Source organism: Phaethon aethereus (genome assembly GCF_964289735.1).
Source record: "Phaethon aethereus genome assembly, chromosome: 1".
In the NCBI taxonomy this organism is placed as follows: Eukaryota; Metazoa; Chordata; class Aves; order Phaethontiformes; family Phaethontidae; genus Phaethon; species Phaethon aethereus.
In genome coordinates, this window is record NC_138575.1 from 82,771,413 (window position 1) to 82,787,354 (window position 15,942).

A 15,942-nucleotide genomic window follows, 5' to 3' on the forward strand; every position below is an offset into this window, starting at 1 on the left:
GTAGAGCAGGAATAGCCAAAAGTTTGGCATGCAGGGTGTTTCCCAAGTGTGCAACAAAAGCAGTAATGCTGATATCTCCTGCTGTGGGTATAGCTGTAATTGCACTTTCTTTAATGCCATTGCTTCTTGGGACCCAGTCTACCGTCGTCTGTGTCATACCTCCTGTGTAAAGCGCTGCCAAAGGTGACAGACTAGATTTGTCACATCATGATGTGTGTTGCTGTTCTTCACTTCAACAGCCTCGCGGCAGTGAGTCTTAACCAGATACAGCTGTCAGCGCTGCCAGATCTGCCACCAAGCAAAGGCAGAGCCATTGCTCATAAAACAGTAGCTGGACTTGGGTTGTTAGACCCTTCCTCTTTGCTGCCCCTTGGCAAGGACCACCGCCTCGGCCTCTCGCTCAGCCTGCTGCCAGGGTGGGACCTCACTTGTCTTGTCCTTGGCTCTCTGCCTCACTTGCAGTTCTTCTGTCCCGCTGCGCTGGGGACTTACAAAAGTCGCTGGCTTTGTGCCTCCCTGCCTGTCCTCTAGTGTGCTGACCAGCTGGCCGTCACACGCAGCAGAGGCGAGGTGCTGGGTTCAGCAACAGTCAGCAAATGTTTGTGCTGAACGCCAGGTTCCTGAAGTGCATCAATCTGGTGAAGAGACTGAAGACCTGTTTTTCTGTACAGGAGGGTGTAAACACCTAAAGGAAGAAGATTCTAATAAAGAGAGCTCTGACTCTTCCCTACCTCTTGGGCATGGTCCACTGACACCCCTGCCCCCTCCCCCCCCCGCCCCCCGTACCCTCCCAATCCTTCTCCGTCAAGCACCTCTGTTGTTTTTAGCTTTCCCAAACTACAACTATCGTACCAGATTGAACTCATTGCTGTTGCCTGTCATGAGTTGTTTTTTTAAGCACAGCAAAGCATTTTGCTATGTGCCAAGTCTGATAAACTTGTTTAGATGAGTTTGATGGGCAGTGTCAGAAGTTAGGACTGAGAGGCACCTATGAGGCTGAACTGAAGGAACTCTGCTGTATCTCATTGAACTTGGGAGAGATGGGATGTTTATGTGTTTGTTTATGCCCCACTGATCAAAGCATGTTGTAGGTAATGGGAAAGACAGTGAGCCGAGTCTTAGATTTCATTTAACCGGTGCCTATAGCTTCCCAAGGGAAGTTCTTGATTTATGCTAAAGTATGCACAACTTCATTTAGACTATAGCATGCACACTTGCGTAGGTTGATGGATGCAAGTGTACCAAGGACTTTGCATTCCTCAGCTGGAGCTGGCATTATTTTGTGATCGTGTCATAAAAGAGATAAAGGAAGTTGTATTGTCTATATTACATTATTAGTCATGGTTAGGGGTTAAACTGTCTCGTGTTCTAACTTCTCACTTGCACACCGAAGTCACGAGCTTGGCGTGAATTTAAGGCGCACAGACCTTATTTTACTCCTCTGCATCTCCATCTGGTAGGGTGGGGCCTGGGAGGGGAAAGACAGAGGTAGTTTTACATGCCACAGGGTTGAGGAAAAGGAAGCCGTAGGCCACTTAGGAGTCAGAGTCGATGTCTTCAAAGACAGCCAAAGGGCAATCTCGGGATTCTAATTGTTCAGCTAATATCTGAAGAGCCATGGAGCCATCAAGGAGTACTATTTTTGGAAATCTTGAAGGGTGGTGGTGGGAAGCAGACTGTCCCCTCATTCATATGAAGAAAAATGAAAATGGAGGGAGGAAGGATTAAAATACCTGCAATTGTTCCTTATTTGTTGAAACTAATTTAATTATTAAAATGGGAAAAATATTGTAATTAGTACATCATAGAAATGCTAGTTATATTTCTAAACTGGTATAAAATCTACACTTTAAATTAAGACAGACTGTACTGCACATGAAAGTGTGTGGGCATAATTTTTGCCCATTAACAAAAAAGGGGCCATATTGCTGAAATAGACAATATCAATATTGTTGATCTGGCTGTGCTATTTCTTAATTTCTTTTAAGGTCGTACCTGTAAGGCTCAGCTCTTTTTTTTTTTTTATTTCTTTTAATTTTTTATAATATGCTGTGTTAATTACAGTATTAGGAACTAGTGCTAAATCTTAACTACAACATCTATGAGCTGTAATTACTACTATAAACTTTGAAATAAGGTAGTGGTAATTGGTGAAGCTAGTTATAAAAACCATTTCATAAGATTGATGTATATCAGTTACACCATTTAAAACCCTGATTAACACAACTTTTCACCGCTCATTCTGAAAGACGAGGTCACAAAAATGCCATCCCCTCCCCTTCCATTTGGAGTATTTCCATGCTAGACTTTGCAGAGGGTTTGAGGAGGTTTCCAGGGCGTTCCCTAGCATCTCCTTCTTGTCATTGCTTGTCTTCAGAGTTGCTGACAGAGGCTGGCTCCTTCAAGTTGATCTGTCTGCCATGCAATGTCCTTTTACACAGAGTCCTTTGCTGAGGAGAGAAAGCTGCATTTTGGGTTGACGGGAACAGTAGAGGCAGTGGCAATAAAGAGGCAAGGAAATGTTAAACTCTCAAATAATGGCTCCTTTAGAAATGGCTGTAAATCCGATTAGAATATCCCGCTTCCTGTAGTCCCTACTTCTAACCTGGAAGGGCAGCAAACGTTACTAGCAGAGGGCCAGTACTGAAAATGCGAAATTTCCCTGCTCTGCTGCTTCTATTCTGTGTGGGCTGGTGTGGGTGCACTTGTTTCTGTGTTTGAAGCGCTTGGCAGTCACACGCGGCAAGACACCTACGCTGGAGCGTCAGGGACTTGCTTGTAGGTCCTAGGTGTGGTTTTTTGCCATAACTTAGGTCTAAGTCCAGGTTTCTGCTTTCACGCTCACTGGCCCGTAGCCTAGCCTCTTGTTCCTATCCACTCCTTGCAGTTGCTGCTATGGCTTGTACATCTTCACGTACAGCTGCTGCAGGGAGCTGTCATTTTTACTCTTGTTGTTTTTTTCTCCTGTGTCACACTTTTATGGCTGCTCACATCATTCTGCTTCTGGGTGGTTTTTTTGGCTAGATAACTCCCTGAGCTGGCTCATGTATGGTCACGTGCGTGCTGGCACATTGGAGAAGACTGCAGCAATCTGGATGCGTGTTTCCTTAATCTGTTCTGGATTTCAGGGCGCTGCGTAAAGTCTTAATGAAAATTGTTTAGAACCTGATTGCAGGTGGTGTTGGGTGGTTTGTACAGTCAGCAGCAGCAGTAGGAGTTGAAGGAGCTCTACATCTCTTTAGGAGTGGACCATAAACAGATGAACTTTGCTGAATATCTGCAAATACCGAAATTGGGCCTGATGAGTTTGATTATTGACCTTTGCTAACCCAGTTATACCACAGCATATTTCTCTGCTCCTGGTAGCTCACTGGATCAGGTCTAAATACTTCACAAACAAGTTTAGTGTCATCAGTCCCAACTGCTGAAAAACAGTAATCAGGTAGAGGGGGAAGGGAGAGTTGCCCTTGCTTTCATTAGTCACAAGTTAAGGCTTAACATTTTCACTTTAAAAAAATTAAGATACACCCAGACAATAAGATCTAATTTTTGAGCCATACTTTGTTTGTCAGGCCTTTTCCACACCCATTAAAGGCCAGACATTAATTTTTCTTAATTGTAAGCCAAAAATCTCACATAACCACATGGTTCTAGGAAGTGGGACTATATGAAAAACAGAAAATATTGTGATGTGCACAATAAATCTATGCCAGTTGGCCACGCAGGCGTTATACTGTGAGTAACAACAAGTTTTCCATGTGTTTGCATTAGTACCTTCCTATTCAGCACCCACACAATTCCTGTGGCTTTGGGTGTGTGAAGCTATTTTTCCACGCGGAGAGGGAAGGGGTCCTCGCTGGTGCTTTCCCACATTTACATTTCTTATAACATTTTATTTATATCTAATACTTCTTGCTCCCAATAGCAAACATGTCTCATTGTGCTTGTTAGCTTCTTCGATCTAACTACACCAATTAAATTTCCAAGAAAGAAACGGTTCATCCCCTGAAAAGCTGGGTTAGGGGAGGGTTGTACCAAAACCTGTTTTCCTCACACACATCCCTACATCCCTTTTGAATGCACTTTTTTTTTTTTTCCCCTGCAGCTGCAGTTTTCGGTGCAAAGCTACACCTCTGTTACTATATTGCCATGGATTATGATACAAGTCTCGTGGTAACACTTCTTTCATGTTTTTTTATAAATCTCATTATTGGAGTCATAAGGTAATTGAAATGCTCTGGGGAGCTAAGGCTGAAAACATGTATACTGAAAGCACAAAATGAAGACAAATGAGTTCAAGCTTTTTATATTTTTGTTGTTGCTATCTCATGGTATGTTGACATCAACCATTTTTTATTCTTAGCTCCAGTTGATGGTACTAACTATTGAAACCAGATACAAAGTACAGGTTTCTGCTGTAGGTATAGCTGTAATGGCTGATGAAGGTGTGCTGGTAGAAGTTGTTAGCGTGGTCTGACATACAAGTGCAGTTTTGTTGGTATTTTAGGAATTGCTTTGGTTGTGTAGGATATACTTTACCTATTGATACGAAAGCGGCGTTTTGCCAGTATATGCATGGCTGCTTATATTTTGCTGCATAGCTTATCAGTCATCCTGTATTGCTAAAATGTTCCAACTTTGTATCTTCTGTCTTACAGTTTTCAAAGTGGAACTTGAGCCGGCTGTGAAAGAGGTTATATTATGTGTTTGCCAAGAACATCAGACACGATAACTTCCGAGGGCCTTTCTGCAGGGGAGGACAGTTTGTCCCAGTTCAGTTTGCTGAATATTGTTCATCCTTATCTGTCCGTAGCTTAACTGTGCTTGAGACTGGTACAGGTAACGTGACAACAACTGTGCTCAGCAATGGTTCCACTGTGCAGTCTGGGCAAGGCCAAGCTTTCAAGTGTGTTTCCAAGCCCTTTGATGTTTTAATGGCATTTGCATCTGTCAAGATGCTTTGGTGCAAACATTAGCATTCTTTAATCTGAGGCTCAAAAACAGCAGCGTGGGATTCTGGCTTATGCTTCTGTAGCATAGTAAGAGACTACGAAATTTCTGCTGTTAACTGGAGAATCTCTCCCATCCAGGTCCTGAATCACTCTCTTTAAAGAGAAACTGAGAACTCCTCTGGTTTATAGCAAATCTGCTCTCTAGGAATGTATATAGCATGATGCTAGCAGCCGAGACTGCACATCATGGCTTACCTCTCGGAAGTCTTTGCCTCCTTTTGTGCCCCAAATGTTTCTGTCAGTCATCTCTCCATCCCCAAAGTTTGTAGAGACCTGCATAAAGCAACTTGCAGCAATGTTGCACATTGCTTTCACCGTGGGAACTCTTCCTTTGTCTGCCCAGTAGTGTCAATAGTCTTTCTACTAAGCTACAGCAGTAAGAACTACACACCATCCTTGTTTGTCCCCATACTAGAAGACTGCAGAATATCAAGGCTTATCCAGTGCTTTTATGAATATAAAACTTAATCTCTGCTTAAAGTGAACCAGGTTTTTTGATGTACAGGTGGCCCCATTTTGTCTTAAGACTGAATGATTTTTATAGCGTCTCTGGGATGTGCAATGTACAATCCAAGCCATGGTCTACACTTGCTGTTTGGCAAATGTTCAGTCACAACTTCCAAGGTGAAATTTTTTTCTACCCAAAATGTTTCTTTGGCTTTTTTTTCTTTTTTAAAGTTAGCGTTAAGTATTATAATCCACTTAAATGGAAAGAAATGTAGGAAAGCTATCCTTTTTTTTTTCCTCAGTTAGTGAATCATTAAATAATTAATAGGTTTGTTATATCTTGAGTGTGCCTACCATGAGTGAAAGCTAGTGAGATGCTACTGGGAGTGTTAAAACTTGGGCAAACTGCACTGCTGTGACTGGGAGGTCTCACACTTTTCCCCAAGATCCAGTAGCAGCTCAGATGCAGCTCCCAGGAGATCAGGCACTATTGACAGGTTTGGGTTTCTGGTTTTTTCCTTGCCCAAAACACCTAAGGTGACTCCTCGTTCCCAGAACACTAACAACATATAGACCATTTAGCACAGCAGTAGACTCTGTGTTATTTTGGCACATATCTGTTTAGATTGCTTTTCTTATTCTGTATGTTCTTTCCTTCAGCAAGCTCCGTCTGTTCTCCATACCCTCCAAGCTGTCTCTGCGTAACGTTATTTCCCTCCTTCATTCTTATCTCTAGTGCCCTGTGTAATCTCTTCCTGAGCTCAAGAGTTTTGACCTCCCTCCTTCACGGCTCTTGATGGTCTGTGCAGTGATAGAGCAGCCCACGGGTGGTGCGTGAAGGTCGGTAACTGTTTCTTTGCAGAGGAGTACGTGCAGTGGGCCTTTCTCATGTGGAGGGGGGCATCCAGCTGAGAAAGCAGGCCTAAGCATGGCATCAGTAGCTGTATCAAAATAAAAATGGGACTTGGCAGTAGGGCAGGCTTTGTCCTAGAGCAGTTGCACTCCGACCCCTTTCCTGAGTGTCTCACTGAGCTGAAAGCAAGTGTGGCCTCCCGGGAGAGATGGTAATGCTGGGGGCAATTCTCCTGCACGATGAGCTCTGGATTTTGGTTGGAGAAAGGCAGGCTCTGAGCTAGCCCCCACTGACCCAACTCCTTTTCAAGCGTACCTGAACTGTGTGACAGAGATGATCAAGCTGAGCTGAAACAGCAGGAAGGGGCTTGGGGCAGCCATGTTGCCCCTCGGGTGGGTATTTCAGCCTACGTGGAGCTCTCCCGTGCCTAAGCTGCAGTACGTAAAGCTGGCTTTGGCATTTCCACACCAAGCTGTGGCCACACCAGCGAGGATATGCCTGAGCCATGGGTTGCTTGGGAAAGCCTTTGTTTTAGTAAGAAAATCGGTGTCCTTGTCCACGCCGCTGACAGGTGGTTGTGAATGGCTTTTTCCTCTCATGGCCAGGTGCTGGGTCGGTGAAAAGGAGGGGAGATGGGGTGACAGCCCCCGCTGCACCCACCGGCAGCCCAGCACCCCGCAGAGTGTCTCTGGCTGCTGGCGCAGCTCCAGTCCTCGCAGGGCTTTCTCCATTCGCAGCGGCCCGGGCCTGTGGGCCGCCCTGCTGCCGGCGGCAGGGCCAGGGGAGTGGCGGCACCCGTGGGGAGGCGGAAGGTGGCAGGCTGAAAGATAGGTCTCTCCCCGGTTTTGGAGGGGGAGGATCTCGGGGCTCCACTTAATTCTGTGTTGTCTTGTTTCCTGGCTAGCTGAAAGGCTTGTCTGTGCTTGATAGCACTTGTTATTTCTCCTTTCTTCTTTGTTGGAGGAGGAGGGGGAGGGAAGGTGAGGTACTTTCTATTTAAAACCAGAAGCGTTTGTCATCTCCATCCCGGTGAATTAACCCACGCTGGAAGGAAGTATGACATTCACGTTGCCTTTTGTAACCTGGGAAAGCTGTGGATGGATGCGTGCTTCATCGCAGGAATTGCTTTGTCCACTACTGCTTTCACTGCTGTCCCATTTTGCTTAGCTGGCCATCTTCCTTGCCCTTTCCCTCTCAAATTTTGTGCTCCCTGCTGCAGTACAGCCAAGCATTGCCCCTTTGTTTTCATGCTGGCTTGCAGCCAGCTGCAGCCTCCCATGGTTCCAGCTTGCAGTGAGTTTGTGCACCCCGAGTCACCTACGAGTTAGGCAGTAGCCGCTTTGTGCTGCTGCGTGTACGTGGGCTGAAGTCCTGGATTTTCAGGCCCACCTGGGAGAAGCATACGGCTAGCTTTATCTAAACAGGGGCCATCAGACCATCTGGCTTGAGAAGTACTTTTAGAGCAGACGGAGAGATGGCACGCTCAACATCTGATCCAGACAGGTGTGAAAAGACTAGTAAGCCCCAACAGTGGTAATGGTGAGGTTTCTGGGAGAGTTTGTGTAGCCTGCTAGAAGCTGGCAGCTGCCAGATAAGCTACTGTATGCTTGTCTGTCATGTTATCGGCCTGACTGCAAATGCTAATTGAAAGTTTGGTTTCACTCGCCCAGGTCCTGGGAGTCTCCTGGGCCCTTCTCTGGTGGAGCACCAAGCTGACCTGTAGTGGGAACATAACACAGGCAATCTCTTCCAGTCACTACTGGGCTTTTGTGTGTAGCTCCTCCGTATGTGAAGGCTACAGGTATGGTCAGTCTTGTTTTATTATTTTCTCTCTCATCTCTGTGAAATCCTTATTGCAGAGACATCTGCATCTTTCACTACCGTGAACCAGCCTTCAAGCACGAGCTTAACTGTTTCCCTGACTAGATGCATTAAGTTCTTCCCCACTGTCTCTGCAGAAAGTTTGGCTGTCCCTTCTCCCGCTTCACTTCCCAAAGCGTCTTTCTTGCTTTCCCTGAGGTGTGCAAAACACCTGGCAGTAATACGATGAGACAAATCTCACTTGGCAGCTTCCAGTGTTGATCTGCTGTGCACCTCCCTCTACCCTGTCTCCCACTAGCATTATGGAACTGCTCCAGATGCAGCTTTAAACTTGTCCTTTCACCTGTCCAAATCCCTTGCAACATAGCCAGGGAAGTGGAAACTGGGTCTCTGAGCTTAATATAAGAAGAAATTCACTGTTGTGTACATCTGTTAACAGCACGCTGAGCAAGAGTTCTTCTTCCCCTCAGACTGTGGGCTTGAGGATCTCGCTATTCAGACCTTTATAGGCCATCCTGTCTTGATTAGCAGTAAACCTTTCCTACCCATCAGCTTGTGCACAAGACCACCCATCTCCCTAGAGAGTCTCTCTGTTCCCAGGGAGCCTGTTATTGAAAACTAACTGTATTAGGTGTGATAAGCAGTACTTTTCTAGTCATGTAGCAGGGGAGACTCAAGTTAAGTAGCAGGAAGAGCTAAGAGCAGTGTAGCACAAGAGTGGTCCGATGTGATCATGTAACCTTTGTTAAAGGAGGGATAGACATACCTGTCAGGGTCAACATAAGTATAGTTGATCCTGCCTTGGACAAGGTGGCTGCTTATAAGTTTATGACCCTGCTACTTTCTGTGCTCTGCCAAGCTTGCTTGTTTCTGTGCTGGAGCTTCTTCCTGACAGTCCTGTACCTTCATGTGTGCAACAGTTCCAAAAGACGGTTTAGGCAGCACCTAAGTAGCTGGCTATTAACTGACAGCAGTAAGACATGGCAGAAGCCCTGTGGGAACCTTCTGAGTGGGCGTATCTCTTTGAAACATACTTTTAGTTGAAATTATAACTATTTACAACTACTCACTACTTTGGGGGGGAATCCAAACTGCTGAATAATCATGGTTTTGGCCTGGTTCTGTAAGAAAGATTATATTGTTAATATAAACAAAAATTAAAGATTACATGAGAAATATATTCAGGAACAAAGTTAACTGATGAGTTAACTCGATTAGTTAACTAAATTTTTTCCCTTTTTTAAAAAGCTGTAAGATGCTGAAAATCCCCATGATTAAGGTGTATATAACGCTTCAGTTCTAACTCCAGAGCATGGGTGCATTGCTTTCAGAGCAGGTGTTCTGTTTCACTTGACATAAGGGAAAATATAAGCTAACCCAGCTTTCAGGTCAGGCGTGCCCTGGCCATAGATTTAACTGGGACAATTAGTCCAGATGTAGTCATGCCCTCATTACTTTTGTTTTCTGTTTGGGCTCAGAAAAAATAACTTGTGACTGTAGAGCCACTCCAGCACCAGGAAATCACCACTAATCTCAGATTTCTACTTCCATGGAGAGGCTTTCCTTTCTCTGTTTGTGAGCCTCCCAAGTTGAAATTATTACACATGCACACACCCCCAACAATGGTTGACACTCTGCAAAAAATGCTGTTCTTAAATTTGTAAGGAAATTAGGAATGCTAGAGAAAGGAAAAAGTGTATAGATTTGGTTGTCTGTTTTGAGCAAGAAAAATAATTTTTGTCCAAGCTCTGTGAACTCTCCAGAGCTGGACCTTGGGGCTTTTGTGCCGCTAGACAGCTAGCGGGCTTTTACCTGAAGAAATGTGGAATGGTTTCTCTGACCAAAAGATGCAGGACTATGAATTCATGTCAGGAAAGTTCGATAGCTGTAAGATAGGATGAAGCAGTAGAATGCTGAAGTTTTCTTCAGGGAGAAGTCTGACTGTGGCTGCACGTTGCAGCAGATCCTTCAAGGCCAAATTACAAGCTCTGGTATGACTGCAAGGGTACCCAGTGTATGTGAAGCAGCCGAAAGCAGCAATTTATGAGCTGTTTCTGATAAGCAGGGGATAAGGAATAGAGAAGACAGACTGGAACACTAGAGAAAGTGTCCCAAAAGCAGAAGAAAAGGGAGGGGAGCCACTAAGGTTTGTCTCTTTCTCATGTCTTACAAGGTAGGGATTGTGGCTCGTGGGATAGGTAGAAGCCAGAAAGATAAAAACAGTGAATCAGATTCTATCATCCTTTTCACAGACATTTCCCAAATATACATTCCCTAGTGCTTTGTCATGTCTGAACTTCAAATGCAGTAATGGATGGGAAATTCCATTATATCCTTTGGGAAACTGTCCAACAATCCTGAGATGATTTTTTTTTTTTTTTAAAACTAAAAGGGTAGTCTAAATGATGATACAGTTTCTTTGTAGTCTGTAGATACGTCCACACACACCAGAGGTGCTCCTCCCAACCCACGTGGTTTACAGCCTTCAAATATCTCGTGTCTTGTGTCATGTCCTAGTTATCTGTTAATCAAATTCTTACATTCCTATTTCTTGTTAATCAATTCCTGTGATCAGTTGCAATAAGGCCCTGTATTGCACATGCATACACAGAGATCTGTAGAGAGCCATTAGCTCTAAAGTACAGGCCTTTCCCTGTTGAAATCAAAGAGATCTCTAAGACTCAGCTAGCCGCTAGAAGAGGTCATGAGTATTTGTCCACCATGCCCCACAAAAAATTAATGGAGATTTTATTTTCTTGTTCTCTGGTATCCCCATTTGGGTTTGAGGTAGCTAGCCATGGCCAACACTTTTCATAAGTTGCAGTTGCTGTTACAGAGAGATCAGCATCTCTGCCCTTTGACTAAAGTAACTTTCTGGATTTGCATGTAAAACTGAAAAGACACTAGTAGTTTTATTTTGTCATTATTCTCATACTGCAAGCTTACATTGGGTGTTTGCCTACGGTCAGTCTTGGTATTTGTTTCCCAACTCTTATCACCAAGTACGTATTTTTGGTTTTGTTTTATTTTGTTTTCTCAGCTGCATTAGTACCTGTTTTTAAAAGTCTCTTAAGCCAATTAGATCCACCGTATCATTCTGTAGTAGTAACAGAAAAATGCATTTTTCTTTAACAGGATGTGTCACTGATGGAGTCTGAAGAAACCACTGAGGGAGGTACTGCTCCCCCAGAAGCCAGCAGTGCCACTGGGGAAGCCTGGGATTCTGCATCAGTCGAAAGAGAACATCATGCCCCTCACACATCAGCCAAAATGAGCACCAGCCCGCCTGACTCTGCAAAGGGAGCAGAGCTCAGCACTCCCAAAGACTGCCTTTCTGCTCCAGGGGAAGCAGCAGAGATGCTGGGCAGACCCTCTAACCCTGTGCAAAAAGTGCCAGCAGGACTGGAACAAGAGCAAGGTGATGCAGAGCCTCAAAAGGGACTCTCAGAATGGGAAGGAGAAATGCTTTTAGAAGAGGGTGGACTGCATTGTTCTCTGAAGCTTAAGCAAGTAGAGCTGGTTGACCGGGAAAGCAACCAGGACTATTCTTCTCTCAGCACAGTCCAGGATGGGCCAGCCCCTGGCAACGCCATCCTTCAGGCTGTGGACCTCAGCACTGAGTTTCCTCAGTGCCAGGCAGAACTGGCTTTCCATGGCTCAGACCCTCAAGCCCAGCATCCAAAATCTCCTTTGGCTGATGCCATTTCCTCTCAGAGAGAGACACCTAAGTGCTTCTTGGTGTGTAAAACCATTTCAGAGGGACATTATAAGGCTGAGCCGTTTCTGAATAAGGTCTCCGTGGATTCTTTGCAGGAGGTTGATGCTGGTGCAGAGCAGAAGCAAAGCAGCAAAATGGCACTAGCAACTGATGAGCAGCTTACCTCAGAGGAATCAGTGGAGGACATGGCTTACACATCTGAAGATGCTAAGGAAAGCATAAGAGCACTCCAACATTTGGAAGAGAATAGAGGGTCTTCCTCTTCCCATCAGTTGTCTTCCACCTTAATAGATGACAGCCAAATAAGTTCGCTACAAGCAGAAGGAAACATCTCAGCTGGTGAAACAAGGACTAGCAGTATGGCCAAAGACCAGGGGACAGTAACGGTTCATAAAGAAAACTCACCCACTTCCAAATGCCTTCATCTTGAAGATGATCACAGAAAAACAGAAGGCAGACCTGCCTCTCCAGCCGAGAGTGCCTCCCAAGTAAAGGATACTGCTAAAAATATTGATGAAGCGAATACTTCACAGCATAAGAAACCAGCACAAGAGGAGGCAGTGTCTGAACTTCAGCAGGAAGAGGAGAAAAAAGAGTGCAAAGTGCAGAATCTGCCAGAAAGAAAATCATTGGAGCCCAAAGATCAGAAAAACAAGGAACAAAATGAGCAGGAACATCAACTGCAGAGGGAAAAGCTCAAACTGGAGACTCTATCATCAGCTTTCGGGTCAGAGAGATCTTCTGTTCCCAGGCATAATGTGGATTTCTGTGGTTTGGAGAATGTTTTTTTGGCTGAGCAAACAGGATCAGCATTTCCTCCTGGGGAACATGTCTCTGAGGGTCAGCATCCTGGTGAGGATGTACTGCTGAAAGCTCATGTCACAGAAGCAGGTTCTGGATGTTGGACACCCACTGTCAGCCCTCTGTCCTCAAATAACCTGAACCCAGTGGATGAAACTCCATTGGTGCCTCCACACACATGCCATATCTCTGACCAGGCAGAAGACCTAGAAGACTCTGGCCGCTTTTCCATCGGTGGTCAGGATATTGGAGAAGTTGACTGGGATGACAGGACAAGACTGGGCAGGGAGGATGAGCATAGTGATGGGCATGGAAAGGCTGTCCAGAAGTTTGATAAAAGAGGTGCACCACTCTGTGGAGGGGTGGCAGTACCTTCTAGAGTAGAGAACCCGGAGACTTCTGTTCCAGCATACCCTTCCTCTGGTACCAAGAACTTGGAGCCACCTAATCCCATAAATCCTTATTGTGTTACAGAAAATTTGGGAAAAACTGATCTTCAGGACTTCATTCCAGCTTTACCCTCAGAGCTCGCCTCTGTGGCTTCAATGTCTGGACCACAGCAAGAGGGTGGTAGTGGAACAGCCTCTCTGACTGATGAGGACTGTCCTGGCGCCAAGCTGAATGAACTGCTAGATTCTGTAGAGAAGCCGGCCAACCAAGCTGCTTCTGTACAAGTGCGGGACCCAACATCAGGGGAAACTGCTATTGTAAGTACTGATCCTGGGGAGGCCAACCCTTCCCATGAACTCCTTACTTCTGAGGAAGGATTTCATGAAGACCTTAGTGGCCCGTCTTCTTTCTCTGTAATGTACATGAGCCGCCTTCCTCTTGACGGGAGCCTTCCTGAGGATAGGAGGACTGTGGCTATCATTGCAGGGCCTCTGGAACCACCCCAAACACCAGGCAGGACTTCCACTCCCCTGAACCACCCAGAGGCAATTCAACAACCTACCCCAGAAAAAAGTGCCATTATCCAAGGAGAAGAAACGGGAGCAAATGTGAAGCATGAAGCACAACAGATGCCTTTACTTGATCAGTCTGACTGCAGCTTAAACCAAAAAGAACCTGGATCCAGAATCTCCAGTGTCCTGAGCACCCTAATTTGGCCTTCTGAAGAAGATATGGTCCTTGCTGTGAACCAGCAAGAACAACCTCTGTCCCCTGTGTCCCACTCAAGCCTACCTCTGGTGTCTGAGCCTGATGCCAAACAGCTTCCTCATCTTCCTCCCCATGTCCAAAGCCCCAGTCAAGCTCAGGTCCCCGCACTTAATGCAAATCACCTTGCTCAACCTCCAGCCCTTGAAAGTTACCAGCCGCTGGCTCCTCTACCCTACCCCAGGCCACATCTCAGCTGTGGTATGGATAATAATAAGTTACTAGCCATTCAGCCTACTATAAGCCATCCTCTCCGGACTGCTGCCTCTGTGTCTGATTCTAACACTGTGGCCTCTGCTTCTGATGGAGAAGATGTAGCAGAGAAAGATGACCTTGTTCCAGTAATTAGAGAGTGGGATCTCTGTGACTCAGGTACCCATGATACAGAGACTTCTGATGACTCAGGGGTCAGTTTATTGGCCAAAAGCTTTTCTGCTGTTGGAAATGAGGCATTGGCTAGCTGCTCTGACACCAGCCCTGAAAAAGCGGATCAACACATGGATCTCCAATGTGGAAAATCCTCACCTGACCAGCCTTCTTGGCCCTCACTGGAAGGCCTGATAAGATCCACAGACTCCAAGAGCAGAGACTCTGCACAGCCACTTCCAATGTTAGCATTCACCAATCCAATCCACTTCCTCCAGCTCAGCCCTCCATCACCACCAACCACCAGAATGACCTGCCAAGAAGAGGAGGTCTCAGGGCAGCTGCAATGGGAGCAACAGGCAGGCATCTTTGGTGTGGACACAAAGAACATCCAAGCCCCACTGGCAATCACAGAGAAAACAGAAGATGAGAGGAGGGTCAAGCAAAGGCTGGAAGGAGGACAAGACCACTTGGTAGCTCAGCCAAAGGAGGAAATGCCTAGACATTCACCCTTAGAAAAATCATCAAGTTGGCCAGACAAAAAAACGATCAGGGTAGTTGCACAGGAGCTGGCAGCCAATCAAGAAAACCCAATTAAACGCCGAGTAAAAAGCAAGGACTGGCACCGGCAGGGCCTGAAGAGGACGTCAGTACCATCAGACATCTTGCAGGGTGAGTAATCTCTTCCATTCCCCCCCAGATTTATTGCATATATCAAAAGTGTAGGATTAAATTAAATAGGCAACATGATAAAGAGGCATGAGAGCTTGTCATTGCTCTTGTGCTTTTCTGGTAATACTCCTCACTCCAGCCCTGTAGTCCCATTGCTGTCCTGCCCCAAGCTCCCTGCCCCAGCTCTCCCTTAGCTCCTCTCTGCTGCCCTGTAACCTGTGCATCCTGCTTGTTCTCTGAGTAGGGCTGCACTCTCGGGCTCAGTCCCCTCATTTCACACTAAGACCTGCAACAGAGAGCTTATTTCACTTCACAGATCCCTCACCCCTCGACTTCGCATCCCGTTTCTCTTCTTGTCCTTTCTCCATGTTTAATGGTCTGTTGCCCTCGCTCAGTAACATGGGCTATTTTGGCCTACCTGCAGGAATGAGTTTTCCTGGTGGGGCGCAGTTCAGAGCTTCTGCTCTTCATCTCTGCTGCCATCACATGGCCGTTGCATTTTGCTGCACTTGGAGCAGCAAGTATCCTTACATTCCTTCCAGGCAGTAAGGAAAACACATGCACACCCCCTCAGTAGCCCATATATGTTATGGCATGTTTTAGTTCCTTGTTTATTTTCTACCTCCCTTTTATTTTGCAGCTGACACCTTTAGGTCCCAATTTGACCTTCTGAAAGAGATGATCTTGAGAACATAGGATTTGAGATTACAGATAAGAATGCAAATTTGTCAAGTCCAAGGTCCCAAATTACATAGAAGCCAAATCACTGATGTAATTCATGCATCTTCTGTAATGCAGTTCATTCAGACAGTACTTACTGTCAAGATACGTGTCTGTTCTTTATTATATCTCGCATGACCTTTAAACATACTTGCTTCTTCTCAGCTCTTACTTAGTTTATTTTCCAAGCTCCACAACATGCTGGATTTTTGGCACAGAGGAAAAGGAGGGGAGTGTTGAGGGGTGTAAATGGTTTGGCAGCACTTGAATCAAGATTTGTTCATGTATTTGACCTGTAAATTCTTGGTTCCAAATTTTAAAATATTCAAGGCAACAGTATTGTCTTTCCCCTGACCCATACTTGCAGCTCAGTCTTT

General features: G+C 45.5%; 1 protein-coding gene across 1 annotated transcript in view; it reads left to right on the forward strand.

Annotated features, from left to right (window-relative positions):
• LOC309405733 (uncharacterized protein) overlaps positions 1–15,942 on the forward strand; it is a gene marked incomplete at both ends in the record, with an annotated part of 64,188 nt that overhangs the window by 37,147 nt on the left and 11,099 nt on the right. Inside the window, one exon of the mRNA XM_082000589.1 lies at positions 11,269–14,845. Coding sequence (XP_081856715.1) covers positions 11,269–14,845 — 3,577 coding nt within the window. The remainder of the gene's footprint in view (positions 1–11,268; positions 14,846–15,942) is intronic.